Genomic DNA, 21,746 nt, shown 5'->3' with positions numbered 1-21,746 from the left:
ATTTCTGTACACGAGATTGCCCCGTTTTCAGTTTTGCAGACTTAATGTTGCGCTCCTGATGCTGTTTCCTTGCCTTGGGTTGGGGCAGTGGACAGAAGGAGCCAGAAGCTGCCTGGCACCAACTTTCAATTGTTGGGAGAGTAGCTGGCATTCTGAGATAGGGAGGGATTGCTGGAGTCCTTGGTTCCCAAGGAAGGAAGGACTGTGGAGGAGGAGCTGGAACTTAAGCACTGTCTTTGACCCACACTGAAGGATCTGCCTCCAGGGCCTGAGACCAGGCTGCTCTGCATTCAGGGAGGCATTTACATGACAAAACGTGGGTGTGTCCCTGCACACTGAATGTAAATATGCGTGGAGGCACATCTTTGCCTTGAGGCTTTAGAAACAAGATTTAAAAAAAAATCTGTAGCAAAATGTCCTTGTTAAGGAGTGTATTTCCTACTGGGCAGCCATGGTGAGGGGTTCTGTTTCAGCCCAGGTGTCCTCCTAGGCAGTGAGGGCTGTCCCGGGTGCCCCCTCTGATGAGATGCTTGTGTCAAAGATGCTCAGTCTGCCTGTCGGGTTCCCAGTGTCCTGGGCTCTCCCACAGCTCCACGCTGGCAGGCCTGGGAACTGAGTGCTGTGCAGAGCCCTCAGAGCCCCATGTGGTGCAGGCTTTGCTCTCCGCATTGCCTCCAGGAAAGGAGCCCAGCTTCTGGCTTTGAACTGGGTTCCCTGAGGGATAGAGTTGAGTGGCAGAGGTGAAGTTACAGGTTTTGGCCTCTGACCCTCTTTCTCCAGCACTGAGCAGTAAGGACTTTCTGTTCTACTTCCTCAACTGATTTTTCTGTTGACAAATGAAAATGCAGTTTCACTTATCTGGCTCAGATTATGCCCTTGCTCATTTCTTTCTTTTTTTTTTTTTTTGAGATGGAGTCTCACTCTATCACCCAGGCTGGAGTGCAGTGGCGCGATCTCGGCTCACTGCAAGCTCTGCCTCCCGGGTTCAAGCTATTCTCCTGCCTCAGCCTCCTGAGGAGCTGGAACTGTAGGAGCCCACCACCACGCCTGGCTAATTTTTGTATTTTTAGTAGAGACAGGGTTTCACAGGTTGGCCAGGATGGTCTCGATCTCCTGACCTCATGATCTGCCCACCTCCGCCTCCCAAAGTGCTGAGATTACAGGCGTGAGCCACCGTGCCCAGCCTTTTTTTTTTTTTTTTGGAGACACAGTTTTTTTCTTGTCACCTAGGCTGGAGTGCAAGGGCATGATCTCGGCTCACTGAGTTCAAGCAATTCTCCCGCCTCAGCCTCCGGAGTAGTAGTGACTATTAGCGCCTGCCACCAGGCCCAGCTAATTTTGTATTTTTAGGAGAGATGGGGTTTCACCAGGTTGGCCAGGCTGGTCTGGAACTCCTGACCTCAGGTGATCTACCCGCCTTGGCCTCCCAAAGTGTTGGGATTACAGGCATGAGTCACTGCGCCTGGCCCATAAAAACACCTGTTTCTGTTAAGTCAAATATTTGAGGAATGGCTTAACAAAAATGGCTGTTTCTGTTCAGTCAGTTGTTTGACGTTTGGCTTAGAACATCCAGCCCTAGTGTAGCTTCCCCATGGATCTGTTGTTGTAAGCAATGTATTGTGAACTAGCCCTGGTTTTAGCTTGTGTTATTAGTGCAGTACCTGTGTCTCGTTGGCATATGTTGCAACTAGCTGCTAAATGTATTTTAATAGGGTTCCTAAGTGTATTTTAATAAAGAGCCAATCATTTTCTTGTTGTATTTTCTCCCTAGAAAATTCACAACGACTGTAGAGACCCTCCGGATTACTGGACAATACATGGACTATGGCAAGTGTCTCACACAATTAAATCTTAGGCAGAAGAGGCTCGCTGACTGGGAACCCTAGCTTGAATGTGGTCTTAATATTTATTCTTGTTTTTTGTTTTCAGGAGGTTTATCCAATAGACTAGATTCTTATTTAAAAATATCTTTAGTCTTTCTAGCAGAACCCTGATTCTCTTGTTCTTTAATTCTGTCTTCATAGAACAATAACACTTTTTTTTTTTTTTTTTTCTGAGACAGAGTCTTACTCTGTTGCCCAGGCTGGAGTGCAGTGGCACGATCTTGGCTCACTGCAACCTCCACCTCCCAGGTTCAAGTGATTCTCCTGCTCCAGCCTCCCAAGTAGCTGGAATTGCAGGCACGCCCCACCACACCCGGCCATTTTTTGTATTTTTAGTAGAGACTGGATTTCACCATGTTTGTCAGGCTGGTCTCGACCTCCTGACCTCAGGTGATCCATCCACCTTGGCCTCCCAAAGTGCTGGGATTACAGGTGTGAGCCACTGCGCCCAGCCAATAACACTTTTTAAAATAGTGTTTACAGATTCTCGGTACATGTCAGGGTCACTACATTTTAATTTTCTCATTTTGTTCTTCTCTTGGGGTTTATTATAAATAACTACATGAAAATACATAAATGCACGTCTCGTACACATTTCAGAGACACTCAAATTTATTATTCTGGTTTTGTCTGCATTTTGTTTAGTTAATTCTTTTCTATGTAACATGGACATACTTGTGACGCTGAACTGTGCACATCAATCGCCCCATCTGAAGGACCAGTTTTGTCCCACTGCCTCAATGCCGGGATTGAAAAGGGCCCTTTTAGCTTAATTGGTGCCTCCTGGCTCCTTAGGAAGAGGGATTGGTGGAAAACAAGTTAAACTGGAATGTAGGTACTTGGCTTCGGGTTTCACTTTCTTCTCCGTCTGGTCAGATAACCTTGACCTCCTGTCTCTGGGGCTCCTGGCTTTGCTAGACTTTGCGTGGTGTCCTCTCCCCTGCTGTGACCACGTGCTCTGAATGTGCCTCTGCCCATCATGGCCGTTTCATTTCTGAGGCTGGAATGAAGCTTTGCAATGCTGTCCAGTCCAGCGGATGGAATCAGGCGGGTTTCACATGCTGGTCCAGCTGTTGACCCTGAAAACACTCTCCTCCCTGGCCTCTTTGGGGCTCTGAGGGGTCGGGGTCTTAGGAAGTTGGTGACCTTGTGGAGTAAGCAGCACTCAAGAGTCAGAGTTGATAAGTCCAGAATTAGATGTGTGAGGATGGAGTTAAAGTTCTAGACAGTAAGTGCGTTTGCTACTGAAAATGAAACGAAAATCCTACTAGCTGATCTTCTGCCATACACCAGGCACTTTCTGACATGTTTTATCTGTCATCTCCTGGAGTCCTCCTCACCATTGAAAGGAACAGACTCTCGCTGTTCTCATGCTGGATCTGTGGTGCGGAGATTGGCCGGGGGTCAGCCTACTTAGGTCCTGGTGCTAGGGAGCAGCAGAAGTTGCCGTCAACCCAGCCGGGGCTGACCCCAGAGTCCCCGCTCCTCGGTGCTACTAGGCTATCCATTGCACTTCCTTTACTAAGCAGTGGCCTGTCTGCATTACTCCTGGACGGTTTAACACAATTTCTTTTCCCTGCTAAAGAAATTTGAACTCTGACTCCTCTTACCTGCGTCTTCTTTCTTAAGCATCCTGCCTGGGATAAGGAATTCCCAATTAGAATTTCTCTTTTTATTCTTTGCAGACTTCAATGAAAGTGTTTTCTAAGGTCATGTAGAAGCCACCCCAACCAAGCCTAATATTTCTTATTTTCTCTTTTAAATTTGAATTTCCAGGCCCGATAAAAGTGAAGGATGTAATAGATCGTGGCCCTTCAATTTAGAAGAGATTAAGGTATTGACTTTTAATTATATTTCTACTGCAGAGTGTTGACCTAGATTAACTCTTTTCTTCACAAGCATACCTTCAAAGTCATCTTTAAAATTAAGGGGTCATGAATGTATTCACCAGGATTGAGCCCTTGCTGCTGTTTGAGTAAGTATCGTTATCTCGACCCCACAAATTACACCAATTGACCTTTCCTTCTCCTCCCCTCCCCTGCCCTGTGCCCAAGCCACTGCATGAGGGGCCTGAGCGAGGGGCTCCGACCGGAGCAAGCCCTGACACTCCCCCATGCCAGCCCTGTGCAGATCCTGACGCTCGCCCGCCAGCCCTGCCTCGTCCCAGGCCCCAGGACTCCTGGGTCAGATGACCGACGTGGGAATCTGGTGGGTGTGCTATATCGCCAGGCATCTCCAGACAGCTGAGGCTCAGAGAGCACAGGCCTGGGGCCGTCCTATCTGGTGGACGGGTTTCTGAGCAGGTGGACATGCGGGGCCTTTCCAGTACAAGCGCTTGATTAAAGAAAACTCACAGGGCGGGAATTTATTAGAGATACTAGCAGAGGCGTTCCTTTGAGATACCCGTACCTTATATGTCATACGGAGTCTTCACTCACACACACGCCCTCATCTTTCCTTAGGGGTGCCAACAGTTCCTGTGTGTAACCAGTATATACCAGGGTAACTGGACCTGGACCCCAGGGAGGGGGTGGTAACTGAGGCCTTCTTTGAAACGTGTGGTAGCATTGAAGGCTTGCAGGAGTCGTGGGTCTCTCCTAGGAATGGTACATTCCCCAAGGTCATTAGTTGCAAATCCATCACAAGTTCTTTTTTTCTTTTCTTTCTTTTTTTTTTTTTTTTTTTTTTTGAGACAGAGTTTTGCTCTTGTTGCCCAGGCTGGAGTGCAATGGCGCAATCTTGGCTCACTGCAACCTCCACCTCCCGGGTTCAAGCAATTCTCCTGCCTCAGCCTCCTGAGTAGCTGGGATTACAGGCATGCGCCACCATGCCCGGCTTATTTTGTATTTTTAGTAGACACGGGGTTTCCCCATGTTGGTCAGACTGGTCTCGAACTCCTGACCTCAGGTGATCCACCTGCCTCGGCCTCCCAAAGTGCTGGGATTACAGGTGTGAGCCACCGTGCCCAGCCCACACATTCTAATCCATATGGAATTGTTTTCTTTTTCCTCCCCGTGAAGACCTTCAGCGGGATGAGCCAGGAGGCTGGGGACTGCCGTGAGACTTAGGAGGGACACCCCAGAGCCTGGTGCTGTCTCTAGCTCCTCACACAGACTCTCCTCCTCTCCTCCGGGACTCACTGCAGGGAATGGTTTCTGGGGAGGCGTGATGAAGAGGCCACTTCAGGATACGTTGAGTTTGAAGTGCCCTTGAGACCTCCAGGGGGTGACATAGAGGATCTTCAGGGTCAGAGGAAAGGTGGCTTTAGGCATAGTTAGCATGAGGATGGTGAATCAAAATGACAGGTGTGGGGATGGACATGGGTCTGTGGACATGGATGGGTGAGGGGGCAGGGCCGACAGGTGTGGACGTGGGTGGGTGAGGAGTCAGGGCCGACAGGTGTGGACATGGGTGGGTGAGGGGGCAGGGCTGACAGGTGTGGACATGGGTGGGTGAGGAGTCAGGGCCGACAGGTGTGGACGTGGGTGGGTGAGGGGGCAGGGCTGACAGGTGTGGACATGGGTGGGTGAGGGCAGGGCTGACAGGTGTGGACGTGGGTGGGTGAGGGCAGGGCTGACAGGTGTGGACGTGGGTGGGTGAGGAGTCAGGGCCGACAGGTGTGGACGTGGGTGGGTGAGGGGGCAGGGCTGACAGGTGTGGATGTGGGTGGGTGACAGCAGGGCTGACAGGTGTGGACGTGGGTGGGTGAGGGGGCAGGGCTGACAGGTGTGGACGTGGGTGGGTGAGGGCAGGGCTGACAGGTGTGGAAGTGGGTGGGTGAGGGCAGGGCTGACAGGTGTGGACGTGGGTGGGTGAGGGGGCAGGGCTGACAGGTGTGGACGTGGGTGGATGAGGGGGCAGGGCTGACAGGTGTGGACGTGGGTGGGTGAGGGCAGGGCTGACAGGTGTGGACGTGGGTGGGTGAGGGGGCAGGGCTGACAGGTGTGGACGTGGGTGGGTGAGGGCAGGGCTGACAGGTGTGGAAGTGGGTGGGTGAGGGCAGGGCTGACAGGTATGGACGTGGGTGGGTGAGGGCAGGGCTGACAGGTGTGGACGTGGGTGGGTGAGGGCAGGGCTGACAGGTGTGGACGTGGGTGGGTGAGGGCAGGGCTGACAGGTATGGACGTGGGTGGGTGAGGGGGCAGGGCTGACGGATGTGGGTGGGCTAAGGGGACAGCGCCGACAGGTGTGGGCCTGGTGGGCAGAGGGGACAGTGCTGGTGGAGCCCCGTGTTAACAGCCAGGTGGAAAGGGGCATGTGTGCCTGCAGCTGGGAAAGGCGGAAACCCAGGAGTGGAGAGATTTGAGAAGAGGCACCATGGGACTGCATATCCCCGGGGCGTCCAGGACAGGAGAGCTGAAATGCTTCTTGAGTGGGGGCGTGGGTGGGTCGTGGGTGGGTCATGGGTCTGTGGTGGTGTGAGCCGCTGCTCCTCAGAGTAGTCCTGGCTTCCTTGTTGTGTAGCAGTAGGAACACCTTTGCATTGTCCCAAACGGAAGTAGCCCAGTTTGCACACTCAATCATATCGTGCCCTAGGACATCTCGGAGAGCTGATGGGGCTGAAGCCAGCATGGTGGGGCAGGAGAGGTGGGGTGGGGGGCTGGAGGGGAAGAGGAGGGGGACAGAGCTGCGCCCACACAGGCAGGGGCTGTGGGGTAGGGGCTGAGTTACAAATGGGCTGAGAAAAGGACCCTCATATAGGGTGCTGGAAAACAGGAGAAAGGGAAGGAAAGTGAAGTTATCCGAAGTTTGTTAAGCACCTTTTTACTGACCTTTTTGGGTTTTTTTTTGGTGTAGGAGGTGTGTAGAAATAGAAAAGTAAACTCCAGTTCTGTTGGATTTAGCGTGACTGGTGCCCAGGCTGCCCAGCTCACACAAGCTCTTCTCTGGGAAAAGGAGAGCTTGTCCTTTGTTTGTTTGTTTGTTTTAATTGATGGTTTTGTTTTGTTTTTTTTTTAAGATGGAGTCTCACTCTGTCGCCAGGCTGGAGTGCAGTGGCGCAATCTCGGCTCACTGCAACCTCCGACTCCCTGGTTCAAGCGATTCTCCTGCCTCAGCCTCCCGAGTAGCTGGGATTACAGGCATGTGGCACCGTGCCCAGCTAATTTTTGTATTTTTAGTAGAGACAGGGTTTCACCAGGTTGGCCAGGATGGTCTCGATCTCCTGACCTTGTGATCCGCCCGCATCGGCCTCCGAAAGTGCGGGGATTACAGGCGTGAGCCACCGTGCCCGGCCAATGTTGTTTTTAGAACAGTTTTAGGTTTACAGAAAAATTGGATGGAGATTACAGACAGTTCACTCCCTTCCCCCTCAACTCTCCCAATCATTAACATCTTCTATAGTGTGTTACATTTGTTACAATTAATGAACTGATACTGATACTTTATTATTAAATAAAGTTTAGCATTAACATTAGGGTTTACTCCTGTGTTGTGCAGCTTTGGACAAATGCAGGAGAGCAAGTCCCACCCAGTGTGCTCTGGGGCAGCCGCTGGCCCTAAACCCCCTGAGCCATACCTCCCCTTCTTCCTGCCCTTGAACCCCCAGCAGCTGCGAATCTCATTCCTGTCTCTTAAGACTACCTTTTCCAAATTGTCAGGTCGTTGGAATCATACAGTATGTAGCCTCTGCAGACTGGCTTCTTGCACTTAGCAATGTATGTCTGTAGTTCCTCCAGTGTCTTTTCATGACTCGACAGCTCATTGGTTTTTGTTGCTGAAAATATTCCATTGTTTGGATGTACACTTTATCCCTTCACCTATAAGAGCTTGTATTTTCGTGTGCAGTTTTATGATTACTCAAATTGCACTTGTAGATATATCTTAACAAACACTTCATACAAAATAAGCATAGGATTATTTTATTCACCAAAGTATTGTTAATTAGCAGAGCTCAATTCTTTGGTGTCAGTTTATCAAATTTACCTTCTAGGTTTTGAGTTTATTATTAAGATCCTGCGTAGACTTATTTTATTTTATTTTTTAATGCATAGGATCTTTTGCCAGAAATGAGGGCATACTGGCCTGACGTAATTCACTCGTTTCCCAATCGCAGCCGCTTCTGGTAAGTCCCAGCCTCTGATTGCTGTCTTGATTACTGTCTGAGCGGGTGTGGGGAGCGTGATGAATCGCTAGAAGTGGAAACTGTGTGGGAAGCAAGATAACAGAATCTGTCTTCTGGGGCTGAGCAGTTTGAACAACCTTTTATGAGATATGATTCTGTTACGGCATTTTTGGTGCCTTTCTCCAATGTATAAAAAATTGAAAGCAAGTGGAATTTACCATATAAGCCTGTTTTCTAACCTATATGGTATTTATTACTTTGCTTTAAAACTTTTCTCGGCCAGTCACAATGGCTCGTGCCTGTAATCCTAGCACTTTGGGAGGCTGAGGTGGGTGGATTGCTTGAGCCGAGGAGTTTGAGACCAGCCTGGTAACATGACAAAATGCCACCTCTACCAAAAATTTAAAAAGTCAGCTAGATGTGGTATTGTGCGGCTGTGGTCCCGGGAGATCAAGGTTGCAATGAGCTGTGATCAGCTGGGGTGATAACCAGCCTAGGTGACAGGGTGAGACCCTGTCTCAAAAAAAAAAATAAAGATACAAATTTTCTCTTCTGAGGCTCAACAAAGTCAAATGCTTGCATATCTAAGAATTAGTCCATATCAGACAGGAGAGAATATTTCTTAAGGAAATTGTGCTCCTGTCTTGAAATACATTAAGAAAAAAGAGACCAGGCACAGTGGTTCACACCTGTAATCCCAGCACTTTGGAAGGCCAAGGCAGGTGGATCACTTGAGGTCAGGAGTTCGAGACCAGCCTGGCCAACATGGCAAAACCCCATCTCTACTAAAAATACAAAAATTAGCTGGGCATGGTGGCGTACGCTTGTAATCCCAGCTACTTGGGAGGCTGAGGCAGGAGCATCAATTGAATTCAGGGGGTGGAGGTTGCAGTGAGCCGAGATTGCGCCACTGTACTCCGGCCCGGGCAACAGGGCAAGATTCCATGTCAAAAAAAAAAAAAAAAAAAAAGATGTCTTCTAAAATGATGATCTCATGCCTATGACTTAGGGAGGAGAGAAAGTGAGACTTAGCATGTGAGGCTGAGACCTCAGTCATAGTGAAGCACCTTTAAGTTCAGCAGAAGCTAAGCCTAGGGCATAAACGCCATGTTGAATTCAAGATAGCTTTTAAAATCCTGGCTTTTTTAAGAACATAAAGTTGAATTCCTTGTATTAACATTATATTAACTGAAGGTAATTATTTTCTCTATCCCACTTCAATATTGCAATTTATAATTCAGATTACAACCCATCAAATTTTAGGTAGGAAGATTAACCTAGAAATATTTTTGTGTATAATTTTCAGGAAAATTAAGTTAAGTTTAGAAGAAAGCTTTTGAAAACAAAATGAAATGGAAGTGATGTCCCTCTTCCTGGTTCATTGGTGTGGCAGTGAAGTGGCCTTAGGATTCATGGACCCTCAGTCTGTGCGTTGAATCACCCTTGAAAATTCGGGTGGTGAATGGTTCAGGTCTCAGTCACCTGTTCTGCACAGCCTGTGTTCTAGAAAATTATTTCAAAATAATGGCCATGATAAGTTGGAATGGAAGAAGATAGGAAAAAAAATTATATGTCACTTCACAGTGTACTTCAGATGGTGAGTTTATGGTAACTGAGTTATGTGAAAGAGAATTTTTCCAGTTGTTACAATGTTCCATGATAGAGTCTGTCAGATTTTAGCCAAATGGCTTAAAATAAATCAGCAAACATGCAAAGGCCTTCAGTGAGCTGGGTCTTGAGCATTTAATCAAAACAGTGTGGGCACAGTATGCATTTATTTTTGTGCTCCGATAAAGGCAAGATGACTTACTTTAAATTTTCAGGTTGATAGTTGAATTACACACTTAAAAAAACTGGTTCTAAATGAAAAAGATAAATCTCACACACAAATTAATATTTATATTTTTGAGTGCTCCTGAATACAAAATATCAGCTAGGGAGGAGCTCCTGTCTGGGCTGTGTCACCCAGTCCTGTGCCTATCACTCAAGTCACCTGACTAACTCCATGGGGGTTGGCCTCTGGCTTCTCCACCTCTGCTCCTTGGGCAGGGGAAGGTGTCACAGCACTGCTGTGGAATGTGTCTTTGGGCATAACCAGCCCCGAGGACTGGCTGCCTGTTGTGGCCGAGCGGGCTGGGTGACAGTGAGTGGGTGAGCCTGGGACATCCGCTCCTGGCTGCATCTGCGCTTGGTGGGTGAGTCAGGGTGTCTCTCAGCACAGAGGGCAACACGCTGAGTCACTTCGCATTGGTGACTGACCGTTCTGATGCTTAAAAAAAAAAAGGTCCAGTCCAAGTGAAGTGTGAGTGAATGCTGTGAGCTCCATGAATATCAATCTATTTCCAACATCTGTTGAGTTAAGCTTGCTCCAGGAATAATGATGTCTGACATTTACTGTTTATTGTGAGCCAGGAACTGTTTTCATTCATGTGGAAGGGCTCAGCACACCTCATCTCACCTGCAGAATTACCCCTGTTTTATAGAAACTAAGTCACCTGGAATTCAGGTTACATTTCAATTAGTTTAAAATAATCTCCTTTTTCTACCTTATAGGATATAGGAAGTTATCAGGTAATTTGCTCTGGAAAGGCTTCTAGATGAAGACAGTTACTCATCCACTTTCATCGTTCCTGTTTTCAACTTTTCATCATTTTCCGAGACTTAAATCGATAGGAATTATTTAAAACTAGTATTTTGGATGAATTTTGCCAATGAATTAATGCACATTTAGATTGTGTTTTTAAGACTGCATATAAGTGCTTTATAAGTGGTTGCATGAATGTTATTTATTAAAACGTCATGAATTCATCACTAATAAAGCTGAGGAAATCTGATTCCCATTTTGTCTTTTCATGCTAAAGATGATAAACATCTGAGTGACACGCCAGTCATTCTGAAGGTGGCTGTCAATCTCGTCAGCAGTTGATTGGATGACAGCCCAGTGCAGTGGGAAGGGCGCTGACCTTGGACTTGAGCGTGGCCTTCAAGGGCAGGCTCTGAGTGACCTTCAGCAAGTCCCCTGGCCCTTCTGGGCTTCCATTCCCTGTCTGTAAACTAGCAGTGATATTTCCGCCTTGCAGAGTTTTGAGAACCAAATGAAGAACGTGAAAGATTTTTGTAAACCTTTAATCTGCAGTAAAATATCAGGAATCATTCTCAGTGACCACATTTTTCTGGAGTACAAATTGCTGTTCACGTGCAGCCCTTTAGTTATAGGCTATTCAGTTGTTCTTATTGTCCTCTATGTAGAATGGATGCTTAAACTATAATTTGTAGAAGCTGAAATGGAAAATGGGCCTGAGGTGTTTCCTGGTAATTAGCTGTCCTGCCTTTCCATGGCTGGTTGCTTAGAAATGACAGTTTGTGCCACTCTACGAAATTCCCTGACTGCAATGCACCCAGTCACTGCAGGAGACCACACGTTGCTTTGTGAATCAGTGGGGGTTGGGGCAGCAGCATGTTCTTTTTTCTCAGCTTTGATTTGTTGTTAATTGAGCAAGCTGTAATTGTAGACGTGAACTGAAACTGATTATTTAATCGTGGGGGATTGAAATAATTGCCTATGTTGCAAATAAGGAATTTTATCCTTCCTACTTTGTAAAAGAAATGACATGCCTACCACATGGGAATAGTCTGTGCTGAGAGAAAAACATGCTTGAGCATTTTAATTGGGAATCAGTTTCATTACTCTTTTTTTGAGATGGAGTTTGTCTCTTGCCCAGGCTGTAGTGCAATGGCATGATCTCGGCTCACTGCAACCTCTGCCTCCCGGGTTCAAGCGATTCTCCTCTTCAGCCTCCTGAGTAGCTGGGATTTCAGGCACCTGCCACCACACTCGGCTAATTTTTTTGTATTTTTAGTAGAGACAGTTTCACCATGTTGGTCAGTCTGGTCTCAAACTCCTGATCTCAGGTGATCCACCCCCTTCAGCCTCCCAAAGTGTTGGGATTACAGGCATGAGCCACTGCACGCAGCCTGTTTCACTACTTTTAAGTGGAGATTTTTCCTAATCCTCACAGGAAGCATGAGTGGGAAAAGCATGGGACCTGCGCCGCCCAGGTGGATGCGCTCAACTCCCAGAAGAAGTACTTTGGCAGAAGCCTGGAACTCTACAGGGAGCTGGACCTCAACAGGTGGGCGCGCCCTTCCCCCGGCTGCACTTCCCAGTGGGGATCTCTGCTGTCGCCCAAGCCTGACGGCTGGATCCAGGGGAGTGGGTGTAGACCTCACTGCCCTCCAGCAGCTTCTGCATGTGCATATTCGGCTACTGGGATCATTCCTGAGGAATGTTCTGAGCCTACCAAGCCTTTCCAGATCATTCTACATCACGATCACACAGAGTGGGTGCAGAGTATTGGGATGCCCATCTGGGCACCATCTCATCATCAGAGTCGGCCGTAGGGAAAACGAGGACTCCAACCAGCATGTGCCGTTCTCAGCCATGATTCCTGATAGAGGATAGTGCATTAACAGGTCGTTTCCTTAGAAAGACGGAAACTCAGGAAGTCTGTAGGTCTTTGCCGCAGAACTCCTGGAACAAGCAGGCAGGAAAGAGATGTGGGCCAGGGTTCTTTAAGCCCCAGAAATGACCCAAACCTGCCTAAATCGTCCCTGCCTGCCCTCACCTCTATTCTTGAGAAGGGGAATATGTTGTCCCACTCGAGCCAGTTGACTTGTAAAACAAAGTGCCTCCCGAGCGCCACACCCAGCCCACTCACTGTCCGAATCTGGTCGCTAGAGAGCCAGGGTGTGCCCTTACCTCTCCGTCGGGACGTTTCAGGGTGTCAGTGTCTTAGCTGCTCTCACTGACCTTCATCATAAGAGGTCATAATAAACCAGTGAAGTCGTGAAAAACATGACAGGCAATTGCACAGCCTCTGTGTTGCTGCTTTTGGAATTCACGCAGCTTGTTTTAGAGCAATTCTCCTTCAAATCAGAATAATACCAGGAGCCTTAGCTAATCAGCTGTATTTAAGGTTTCTGAATCAAAACTGCTTAAAAGATGAATAAACCTCCATTGCTTATCTAGACATGTGCTTTGCCTCCTCAATGTACAAAATCGTCTCACACAGATGGTCTCCTGTGTCATCTGATGAAACGCAGTCTAACAGCTGCGACTTGGGTGGGGTAGAGCTCAGGCACTGATAGAAGAGGGGCTTGGCACGGTTAGTGGGGATCAAGATTACATCAAAGAATGCCCTGTGAATAAACTTCTTTAAAAATCACCTCCCAGAGCGCGTGGCATTAGGTGTGCCTTTTCATCCTGGTTCTGACACTAACTAGTTGTACAATTTGTGTATCTAACCTCTAGCTCTTTTTTCCATGCTGTGAAATAAATGGATAGGTTGCCCTCAACCCTGAAGTCTCTTCCAGCTCTTAAAATCTGCACTACCAAGTATATACACTAAGAAACGTACACAGACCTATACACTTTGATTTGTATATAGTTTGTGTATATAATTTGATCTATGTAATTTAATCTTAGGTTTTTAATAAAGGAAGCATTGCTTTCTTGCAGTAAGAGCAATATTTTAGGAAACATTTTCTCACCCAACAAATGTAGCTAATTAGCTGTTCAGAAATCATTATGGGCCGTGTGTGGTGGCTCATGCATGTAATCCCAGCACTTTGGGAGGCTGAGGTGGGTGCATCACCAGAGGTCAGGAGTTCAAGACCAGCTTGGCCAACATGGTGAAATCCCATCTCTACTAAAAATACAAAAATTAGCCAGGTGTGGTGGTGCATGCCTGTAATTCCAGCTACTCGGGAGGCTGAAGCAGGAGAATGGCTTGAACCCAGGAGGTGGAGGTTGCAGTGAGCTGAGATCGTGCCATTGCACTCCAGCCTGTGCGAAACGAGCAAAACTGTCTCAAAAAAAAAAAAGTCATTATGAGGATTAACCAAGAGAGTGTCTTAGGTAGCTCCTGGAGCACAGGAGACTTGCAATTAAAAAGAAAGTCTGACATTGCTGAAAGACTGGCAGGGTAGGACCCACTTTGGAGATGACAAGAAAGATGCCCTCTGTTTCAAAATATGGGTCTCACAGTCCTGACCCTGCTGCAGAGTGCTGGTGTTTTCCAGGCTGACTCCATAAACCAGTTCATTTAATCAAACAGAGAAAGGATAAATGGATACTACTGAAAATTTTAAAATCAATCATCTAAATAATTCATCTCTGTATCCAACAAATAGTTTATTAAGTGGCTCCTACTTACACTCTTGAAACTCAGTAGCTTTCCTGCTATGGTTTGGATGTGGTTGGTTTATCCCCACCAAATCTCATGTTGAAATTTGATCACCAGTGTGGAGGTGGGAGGTGTTTGAGTTGTGGGGAAGGATCCCTCATGAGTAGGTTAATGCTCCCTTGCAGGGGTGAGTGAGTTCCCACTCAGTTCCCCAGAGAGCTGGTTGTTAACAGGAGCCTGGCACCACCCCCAACCCCTGGCTTCCTCTCTGGCCATGTGATCTCTGTACACACCAGCTCCCCTTTGCCTTCTGCCATGAGCGGAAGTTTCCTGAGGCCCTTGCCAGAAGCAGAATCTGGTTCCATGCTTCTCGGACAGCCTGCAGACCCCTGAGCCAAAAAAACCTCTTTTTTTAAATAAATTACCCAGCCTCAGGTATTCCTGTATAGCGACACTAGACAGACTGAGACACACACACACACACACGACACATGCAAAACTCTAAGTCCTGGAGTCCCTGTGGGGATTCAGCAGAGCCCAGTGCTGCCCTGCCATTGCTGTAGATGGGAATGGTGCGTCCTCCATTCATTCATTCATTCATTCATTCATTCAGTAAATGTTCACTGAGGGCCTGCCAGGGCAAAGCACTACTGAGAGTATGTTTGCTAAAACCTATAAAGAACAATTATAGGAAAATTATATTCTTAGTTTCTCCAAGGGAAATCTATAATTCTTAGTGCCTTCATTTTAATCTAAAAATTAAATTAAGAAGTCAAAATTTAAGATCCCTCATTTTTCCTTGTAAACTGGTATCACAAATTGTCTTTTTCTCATAGGTTGGCTTTTCAAATTATCATAAACTGGAACAGGCTGGGCACAGTGGTTCACGCCTGTAATCCCAACACTTTGGGAGGCCAAGGCGGGTGGATCACGAAGTCAGGAGTTCATGAATAGCCTGGCCAACATGGTGAAACCCCCGTCTCTACTAAAAATACAGAAATTAGCTGGGCACAGTGGTGCACATAATCCTAGCTACTCAGGAGGCTGAGGCAGGAGAATCTCTTGAAACCAGGAGGCGGAGGTTGCAGTGAGTCGAGATCGCACCACTGCAGTCCAGCCTGGGCCACAGAGCAAGACTCTGTGTCAAAAAAATAAAATAGAATAAAAAACTAACTTTTTTTTCTTCACTTCATAATATGAAGACAGCAAACCTGAAAAACCACAAATCATCTTGAAGCAAAGTTCTCAGGGTTCCCATAGACACAGATGAGCTGATGGCACGTGCTAGAGTACCCACAGATAAAGACCTGGGATGAGTGCCAAGCTCATCTCAACTCAGCAGAAAGCATGACGCCGGGTTAGGTGCTGCATTTCCCCACATCTTTCTCTCGTTGCCGTATTCCCTTGATCACCCAAGTCAGGAGCCTGCTACCCAATAGACATGTAACACGAGCCACAGATGTCATTTTAAATTTTCTAGTAGCATCATTAAAAGGAGCAAAAAGAAACAGGTTAAATTAATTTCAAAAATATTTTATTAAACTCTATATCAAAAATAGGATCATGGAAACTTAGGATAAATATTAAAAAATTAATAAGCTAGTTTACATTTTTTTTTTTAACTGCAAAGTCTGAAACCTGTTATTCATACAACACCAACAGCTAGGGTAGGCGAGGTCCCGTGGGTTCGGGCCATGATGGGGCTGAAAGGACCCTGGTCCGGCATCTCGGTCCTTGTTCCAGGAACTCTGTGGCCAAGACAGTCTGACAATAAGTTACTGCCCACAGAGGATGTCTAAGTCTTTGTGTCCGCTCTGTGATCGTGATCTAGAATTTTCTACCAAGGCTTGATGGGGAACTAGGATATTCTTCTGCAATGATTCAGAATTTTACAATGTACCTTTATAATTTAATAAGTGAATTCTATATATGGTAGTTTGGTAGGATTCTGTGTAGAAGTGCTTTAGGAGCTGATTGAAAGCTGTAGGGACTTACCATACGGTTATGTATTGCTTGGTGATGGGGTATAAAATTGTCATTATGTGAACACCTTGGAGTGCACTTACTTAGCTGATACAGCCCGCGACACACCTATGCTTTGTGGTATAGCCTGTTGCTTCGAGGCTGCAAACCTGTACGGTGTGTGACTCTGCTGAGTACTGTAGGCACCTGTATGTAACACAATGGTAAGGATTTGTGTATCTAAACGCATCTCAACATAGAGAAGGCACAGTAGAAATGTGGTCATATGGGACCGCCCTCGTACATGTGGGCCTTCACTGACTGAATGTCGTAATGTGGTGTGTGACTGTGTTTAAAGATTTGTCCAAATGCAGTTTACCAGGGTAAGCCTGGAAGCCGATTTCAATTGCTGTCTTTTAAAGCAGGTGTGGCAAACGGGTGGTGATGTGTGTGCCAGCTCCACTCGGTGGTGGCCCCAGCGCTCCCATGCTCCGAAGGAGTCAGGAACTGGAAAGGGTGCCTGCCTGGAGCAGTTTGTGTGTGTGCTAAGGGGTGGGGAAGGCGGGGACTGGGAGCCATGTATTTGCAGTCCATGTTGGCACATTTGTTGCATAAAGTCATAGAAAACACTTTCCTTTAAGAGTGTCTTAATTTTTACCATGAAATATGATATCTGAAAAGAACAAGAAAGGAAAATGGACCTTCATTATACAGCTAACTTTTTTAAATTTAAATTTTAGTGTGCTTCTAAAATTGGGGATAAAACCATCCATCAATTACTACCAAGTAAGTCTTGCTTTTGCTTCTTTTCTCGTGTGTATCTCCCAGGGACCTCCAGCAGGACCATTTCAGCCTCTGAGTCAATGGGCTGTAAATTGCCCCAGTGCAAACCCCCTTCCTACTTAAATGTTATCATGTAAACAGATTTTATTTGCATTTTATTTTCCTGTGCATGTTGAGTATGAGCTGAAGGCTGCTTAGACCAGTAATTTGGAAACACAGATTTCATGGCTCCCTTTGTGAGAAGTGTGTGCTCCAGGGTCCGGCAGAGCAGGTGGAATCTGCAGTTTGAAGAGTCACATTCACTTTTATAACGTAGTCTTATATTTGTTTGTGGTTTGTTTTCATGATAAAATTGTGATTTGTTTTATGATAAAAGAAACTATAGATATTTAAGCATGACAAGATGTTATTAGCTGGTAAGCATATACAAAAAGTTGCTTTTGGCCAGGTGTGGTGACTCACGCCTGTAAATCCCAGGACCTTGGGAGGCTCAGGCTGGAGGATTGCTTGCGGCTAGAATTTCGAGACCAGCCTGGGCAGCAGAGTGAGACCTCTAGAAAGAAGTAAAAGTAGCTGAGCATGATAGTATGTGTCTGTGGTCTCAGCTATTCAGGAAGCTAAGGTCAGAGGATTGCCTGAGCCCAGGAATTTGAGGCTGCAGTCAGCCATGGTCGCCCCACTGCACTCCAGTCTGGGCGACAGCCAGATCACGTCTCTTTAAAAAAAAAAGAAAAAGTAGTTGTTTTCAACTCTTGGTTGCCTGTTTTTGTAAACAAAATTGTATTCCTTTGTTACCTGGGGATGCCTGTGCTCCCATGGTGTAGCTGCAGTAGGGACCGATGTGTCATCCACAAATCCCGGGATATTTACGACGTGGACCTTTACGGAAAATGTTTGCAGACTCTTGCCTTAGAGAAAGGTATCAGATTCTTTGAGATAGTTTTCGTATTTATCACAGGTTGTGGATTTAGAAAAAGGTTGACAGTCACTGATCTTAGTAGTTCTGGGGCGATGGCTGGATGTTGAACAATTATTTTGGTATCTTGACTGTTTGTGAAATAAATTGGCAACAGTGTCTTTGCTCTCATGGTGTCTGCTTACCTGTGCAGCCATTTTTCCAGGGTGTGGGGAGCAGTGGACTTGAGGAAGGAGTCTACCAGCCCTTTCCAGACTCCCCCTCAACCCCAACCCCAGGAAGCCGTAAGATGATCGCTTGCAGGGCCCTCACCGTCCTCACCTGGACTCATGTGCGAATAGATGAGGGACATGTGCCTGCCATGTTTGCCCAGAGCTTGGTGTTCAGGGAACTGATTCCAGGGGTGGCAAAAGCCACAGGGGCCACACATTTGCTGAGCTGCTTCCAGGTGCGAACGGCGCTTGTTTGGGCATCAGAAACAGCACGGTGGATACTCGGAGTCCTGTCCTTTGAAAGGAGTTTGATTTATCATCAGGAGAAATTTGTTGCTTTTGCATCCAGCATCCAGCCACGTATCCACTCATCTGTTTTATGGGGAAATCAGGGCTGCGGGAGCACCCAGGAGAGCTGCCGACCCAGACATTTCCTGGGAAATGCGTTGCTGAGATGGAGGCCTGCAGCCTGCCCAGGCCCTGAGGGGAGTGGTTCAGTGGAGCAGAGCTGGGGGTTGGGGGCTGGGAGATATGGGACCAGTTGTCTCTTGAGGGGGCTCAGGGGCAGAGCAGGAGGGTTGGGAAGGGGCCGGGTGGGAGCCATAGACGTGAGGGCCTCATCCTCCAGCAGCGCTGAGCTCTGAGTAGGCCGGGGTGTTTGCTTGTTGCTGTCCCTGTGGTGCTGGGGAGAGGCTAGGCACAGAGACCCTCCGAGGAGGTCACATGCTGGGGGAATCTGGGCCTATGGCTGTGCAGCTGGAGAGGAAGGGATAGTGTGGGGAGCTTGGACTTGGCCGTTTGGGACAGGGGGATGGGAGAGGCAGAGGTCCTGCCTCAGGCCTCCATAGGAGTGGCATTTGCTGGTGTCAGAAGCTTGGCAAGAGGGGAGGATGATCAGACCCTGCATGGACAGTTCGAATTGGAGCTCTCTGCAGAGTCCAGGAAGAGAAGTCTGGATGGGAGGGAAGCCGTGGGGTGGAAAAGAGAGCTTCCAATGGAAGGCAGTGAAAACTCGCCGTAAGTGAAGGAGAAGAAGGAGGCCAAGGAGATGGGGCAGGAATGGCAGCCGGCAGCCAGGCGGTCAGCGGAGCAGGTGCTCAGGAGGCCCACAGGAGAGCTTCGTGGAAGGAGTGGACAGTGTCTGAGGCAAGGGGCAAAAGGCACCTGCTGGAGCTGGTGACCCCAGCTTGGTGCCCCCCAAAGCCAGAGTACGAGGCTGAGAGGATGCAGGTGTCCTCCTAGGAGGTTTGACTCGGAAGGCACGAGGCAGAAGCAGTGGGGGAGGACTCCCTCAGTAGACCGAGGAGGAGGCCTCTCATCCAAGAGGAGGTTGGAGCACACGGGGGTCTAGGTTTGCAGTTTCGGGACCGGTAGCTGAGGGGTCCCAGGGCCTTTCTTCTGTGAAGGAGAATGTGTCCACTGTGGGGAGGGGGTCGGGAGAGAGAGATACTTCAGAGTGGACAGGGCTGAGAAAGCTTTATGGGCCGCGAAAGGCAGAGTAGTTGTGGGTGGATGAGGGTGGCTGTGGCAGGTGGCGTTTCAGGTGAGACGGCTCGGGGCCCAGAAAGACACTGGGAGGAGGAGAGTTCCGCTCTCCAGAGAGACAGGAGCAGAGAGGAAAACAGAGCCGCAGCGAGCAGCTTGTGGTCTGGGGATGAAGCCCAGGTTGACAGCATCCTCTGCCTCGCGGGTGGAGGTGGGGGCATGATTCTCACACCTGTGCTGGGTCCTGTCATGCCAGCCAAGGGAGACCAGGACCCTGCCACTGTTGCCCTGCCAGCCAGGGGAGACCAGGACCCTGCCACTGTTGCCCTCAGGATAGTCCAGAACTGTCAGATCTTTTCTGTTGAAGTTTAATTTCTAATACACTTGTATTTAAAATCAGGTTGCAGATTTTAAAGATGCCCTTGCCAGAGTATATGGAGTGATACCCAAAATCCAGTGCCTTCCACCAAGCCAGGTTAGACAGTTATGTTTTGTCTTCCTTTTTTTCTCAAGACAGGTTCTACTTTTCTGATGGCCTTGTCTTCACCATGCAGTTCCCTGGGGCAGACTTGTATTTGTGCATTTGTGTCTGTATATGTGGACATGTGGTGTGTGTGTGCATGTGTGTGTGTACATGCATGTGGGCATGTGCTGTGTGTGCATGTGTGTACATTATGTGTGCATGTGCTGTGTGTGCATGTACATGCATGTGTGCATGTGCTGTGTGTGCATGTGTGTGCATGTTCTCTGTGTGAACATGCATGTGGGCATGTGTGTGCGTGTGTGAATGTGTGCATGCATGTGAACGTGCTGTGTGGGCATGTGCATGTGTGTGTGTGTGTACATGCATGTGGGCATGTGCTGTGTGTGCATGTGTGTACATTATGTGTGCATGTGCTGTGTGTGCATGTACATGCATGTGTGCATGTGCTGTGTGTGCGCATGTGTGCATGTTCTCTGTGTGAACATGCATGTGGGCATGTGTGTGCGTGTGTGAATGTGTGCATGCATGTGAACGTGCTGTGTGGGCATGTGCATGTGTGTGTGCATGTCCTCTGTGTGCATGTGTATACATGTATGTGGGCATGTGCTGTGTGCATGTGCTGTGTGTGTACATGCATGTGGGCGTGTGTGTGCATGTGTGAATGTGTGCATGCATGTGAACGTGCTGTGTGGTCATGTGCGTGTGTGTGTACATGCATGTGGGCATGTGCTGTGTGTGTGCATGGGCCTGTGCCTCTGTGTGCATGTGCATATGAACATGTTCATGTGCTGTGTGTATGTGTGCACATATGGGCATGTTCTGCATGTGTGCACAGGCCTGCACATCTGTGTATGTGAGCACGCATGTGTGTCTGTGTGAGCATGTGCTGTGTGTGAGCAAGCATGGTTTCTTGACAGCATGCTAGGACAGGGTTGGTCTTCTTGCTTATCTTTAACAAGAATATACCTGTTCTTTTAGCAATAGGGTACTGTTGCCCTTTTGGCCTACAAAAGCCATTTCTTCTCCTAATATCTTGATAGGTATGTTGAGTGCTGTTGTATCTGTGTGTAACTTTGTTAATTTTCTCTAACATAAAAGCAGAGGCTTTTCACCAGGGCACCAGGCTGGCCTCTGGTGGTGACCAGGAGATCCAACCCCCAAGCCCAGCTCCACTGCCCACAGGCGAGTCACCTGGGGCCACTCGTTCCAATTTAGTGCACAGCTCAATGAAGGGGTCCGTTCTTGGAACCTAGAACCTGTGGTATGGAGCCTCTGCTTTTGTTATCTTCAGGTTCTAGAAGTTCATGATCTTAAGACCTTGATGATAATCCAAGATCTGAATTCTAAAGCGTCTTTCATTGTTTACTTTTAGGATGAGGAAGTACAGACAATTGGTCAGATAGAACTGTGCCTCACTAAGCAAGACCAGCAGCTGCAAAACTGCACCGAGCCGGGGGAGCAGCCGTCCCCCAAGCAGGAAGTCTGGCTGGCAAATGGGGCCGCCGAGAGCCGGGGTCTGAGAGTCTGTGAAGATGGCCCAGTCTTCTATCCCCCACCTAAAAAGACCAAGCCTTGATGCCCAAGTTTTGGAAATATTCTGTTTTAAAAAGCAAGAGAAATTCACAAACTGCAGCTTTCTGAAAAACAACTCCAAAGTGAAGTCTGTTTATTTTGCTGTTTCCCCTCCATGCCTGTGAATTGGATGTTGTGGTCCCTGTAGAGTGAGTGCGTGTGGCGTACACGGGAAGAAAGGAGCTCTCCCACGCCTGAGT

The 21,746-nt window shown here is 47.8% G+C and overlaps 2 protein-coding genes across 4 annotated transcripts in view; both read left to right on the top strand.

The window, feature by feature from the left end:
• The window catches only part of RNASET2 (ribonuclease T2), a 28,224-nt gene extending 6,602 nt beyond the window's left edge, over window positions 1–21,622 (top strand). The window contains exons 3-9 of one of the 3 annotated variants that reach the window (XM_003820224.5): window positions 1,772–1,827; window positions 3,660–3,717; window positions 7,877–7,947; window positions 11,967–12,080; window positions 16,835–16,880; window positions 19,891–19,965; window positions 21,347–21,622. In XM_003820224.5, coding sequence (XP_003820272.1) covers window positions 1,772–1,827; window positions 3,660–3,717; window positions 7,877–7,947; window positions 11,967–12,080; window positions 16,835–16,880; window positions 19,891–19,965; window positions 21,347–21,550 — 624 coding nt within the window. In that variant the 3' untranslated portion in view covers window positions 21,551–21,622. Of the gene's footprint in view, window positions 1–1,771; window positions 1,828–3,659; window positions 4,092–7,876; window positions 7,948–11,966; window positions 12,081–16,834; window positions 16,881–19,890; window positions 19,966–21,346 lie in introns of all 3 variants that reach the window. The other 2 variants (XM_055114316.2, XM_034963239.3) reach the window with 2 other exon arrangements.
• Window positions 4,099–5,465, top strand: LOC103786349 (protein GVQW1-like). The gene has a single exon (XM_055114317.1). The coding sequence runs from the start codon at window positions 4,487–4,489 to the stop codon at window positions 4,949–4,951; it is 465 nt and encodes a 154-aa protein (XP_054970292.1). The 5' UTR covers window positions 4,099–4,486; the 3' UTR covers window positions 4,952–5,465.
• Window positions 21,623–21,746: the final 124 nt, after the last annotated feature.

Source organism: Pan paniscus, chromosome 5, assembly GCF_029289425.2.
Source record: "Pan paniscus chromosome 5, NHGRI_mPanPan1-v2.0_pri, whole genome shotgun sequence".
NCBI classification, from domain to species: domain Eukaryota; kingdom Metazoa; phylum Chordata; class Mammalia; order Primates; family Hominidae; genus Pan; species Pan paniscus.
This window is presented reverse-complemented; position numbering and strand designations above follow the sequence as displayed.

Bases quoted from the DNA above. Each gene is read 5' to 3' on its own strand.
- LOC103786349 (XM_055114317.1), top strand. From the start codon at position 4,487: ATGGTACATTCCCCAAGGTCATTAGTTGCAAATCCATCACAAGTTCTT.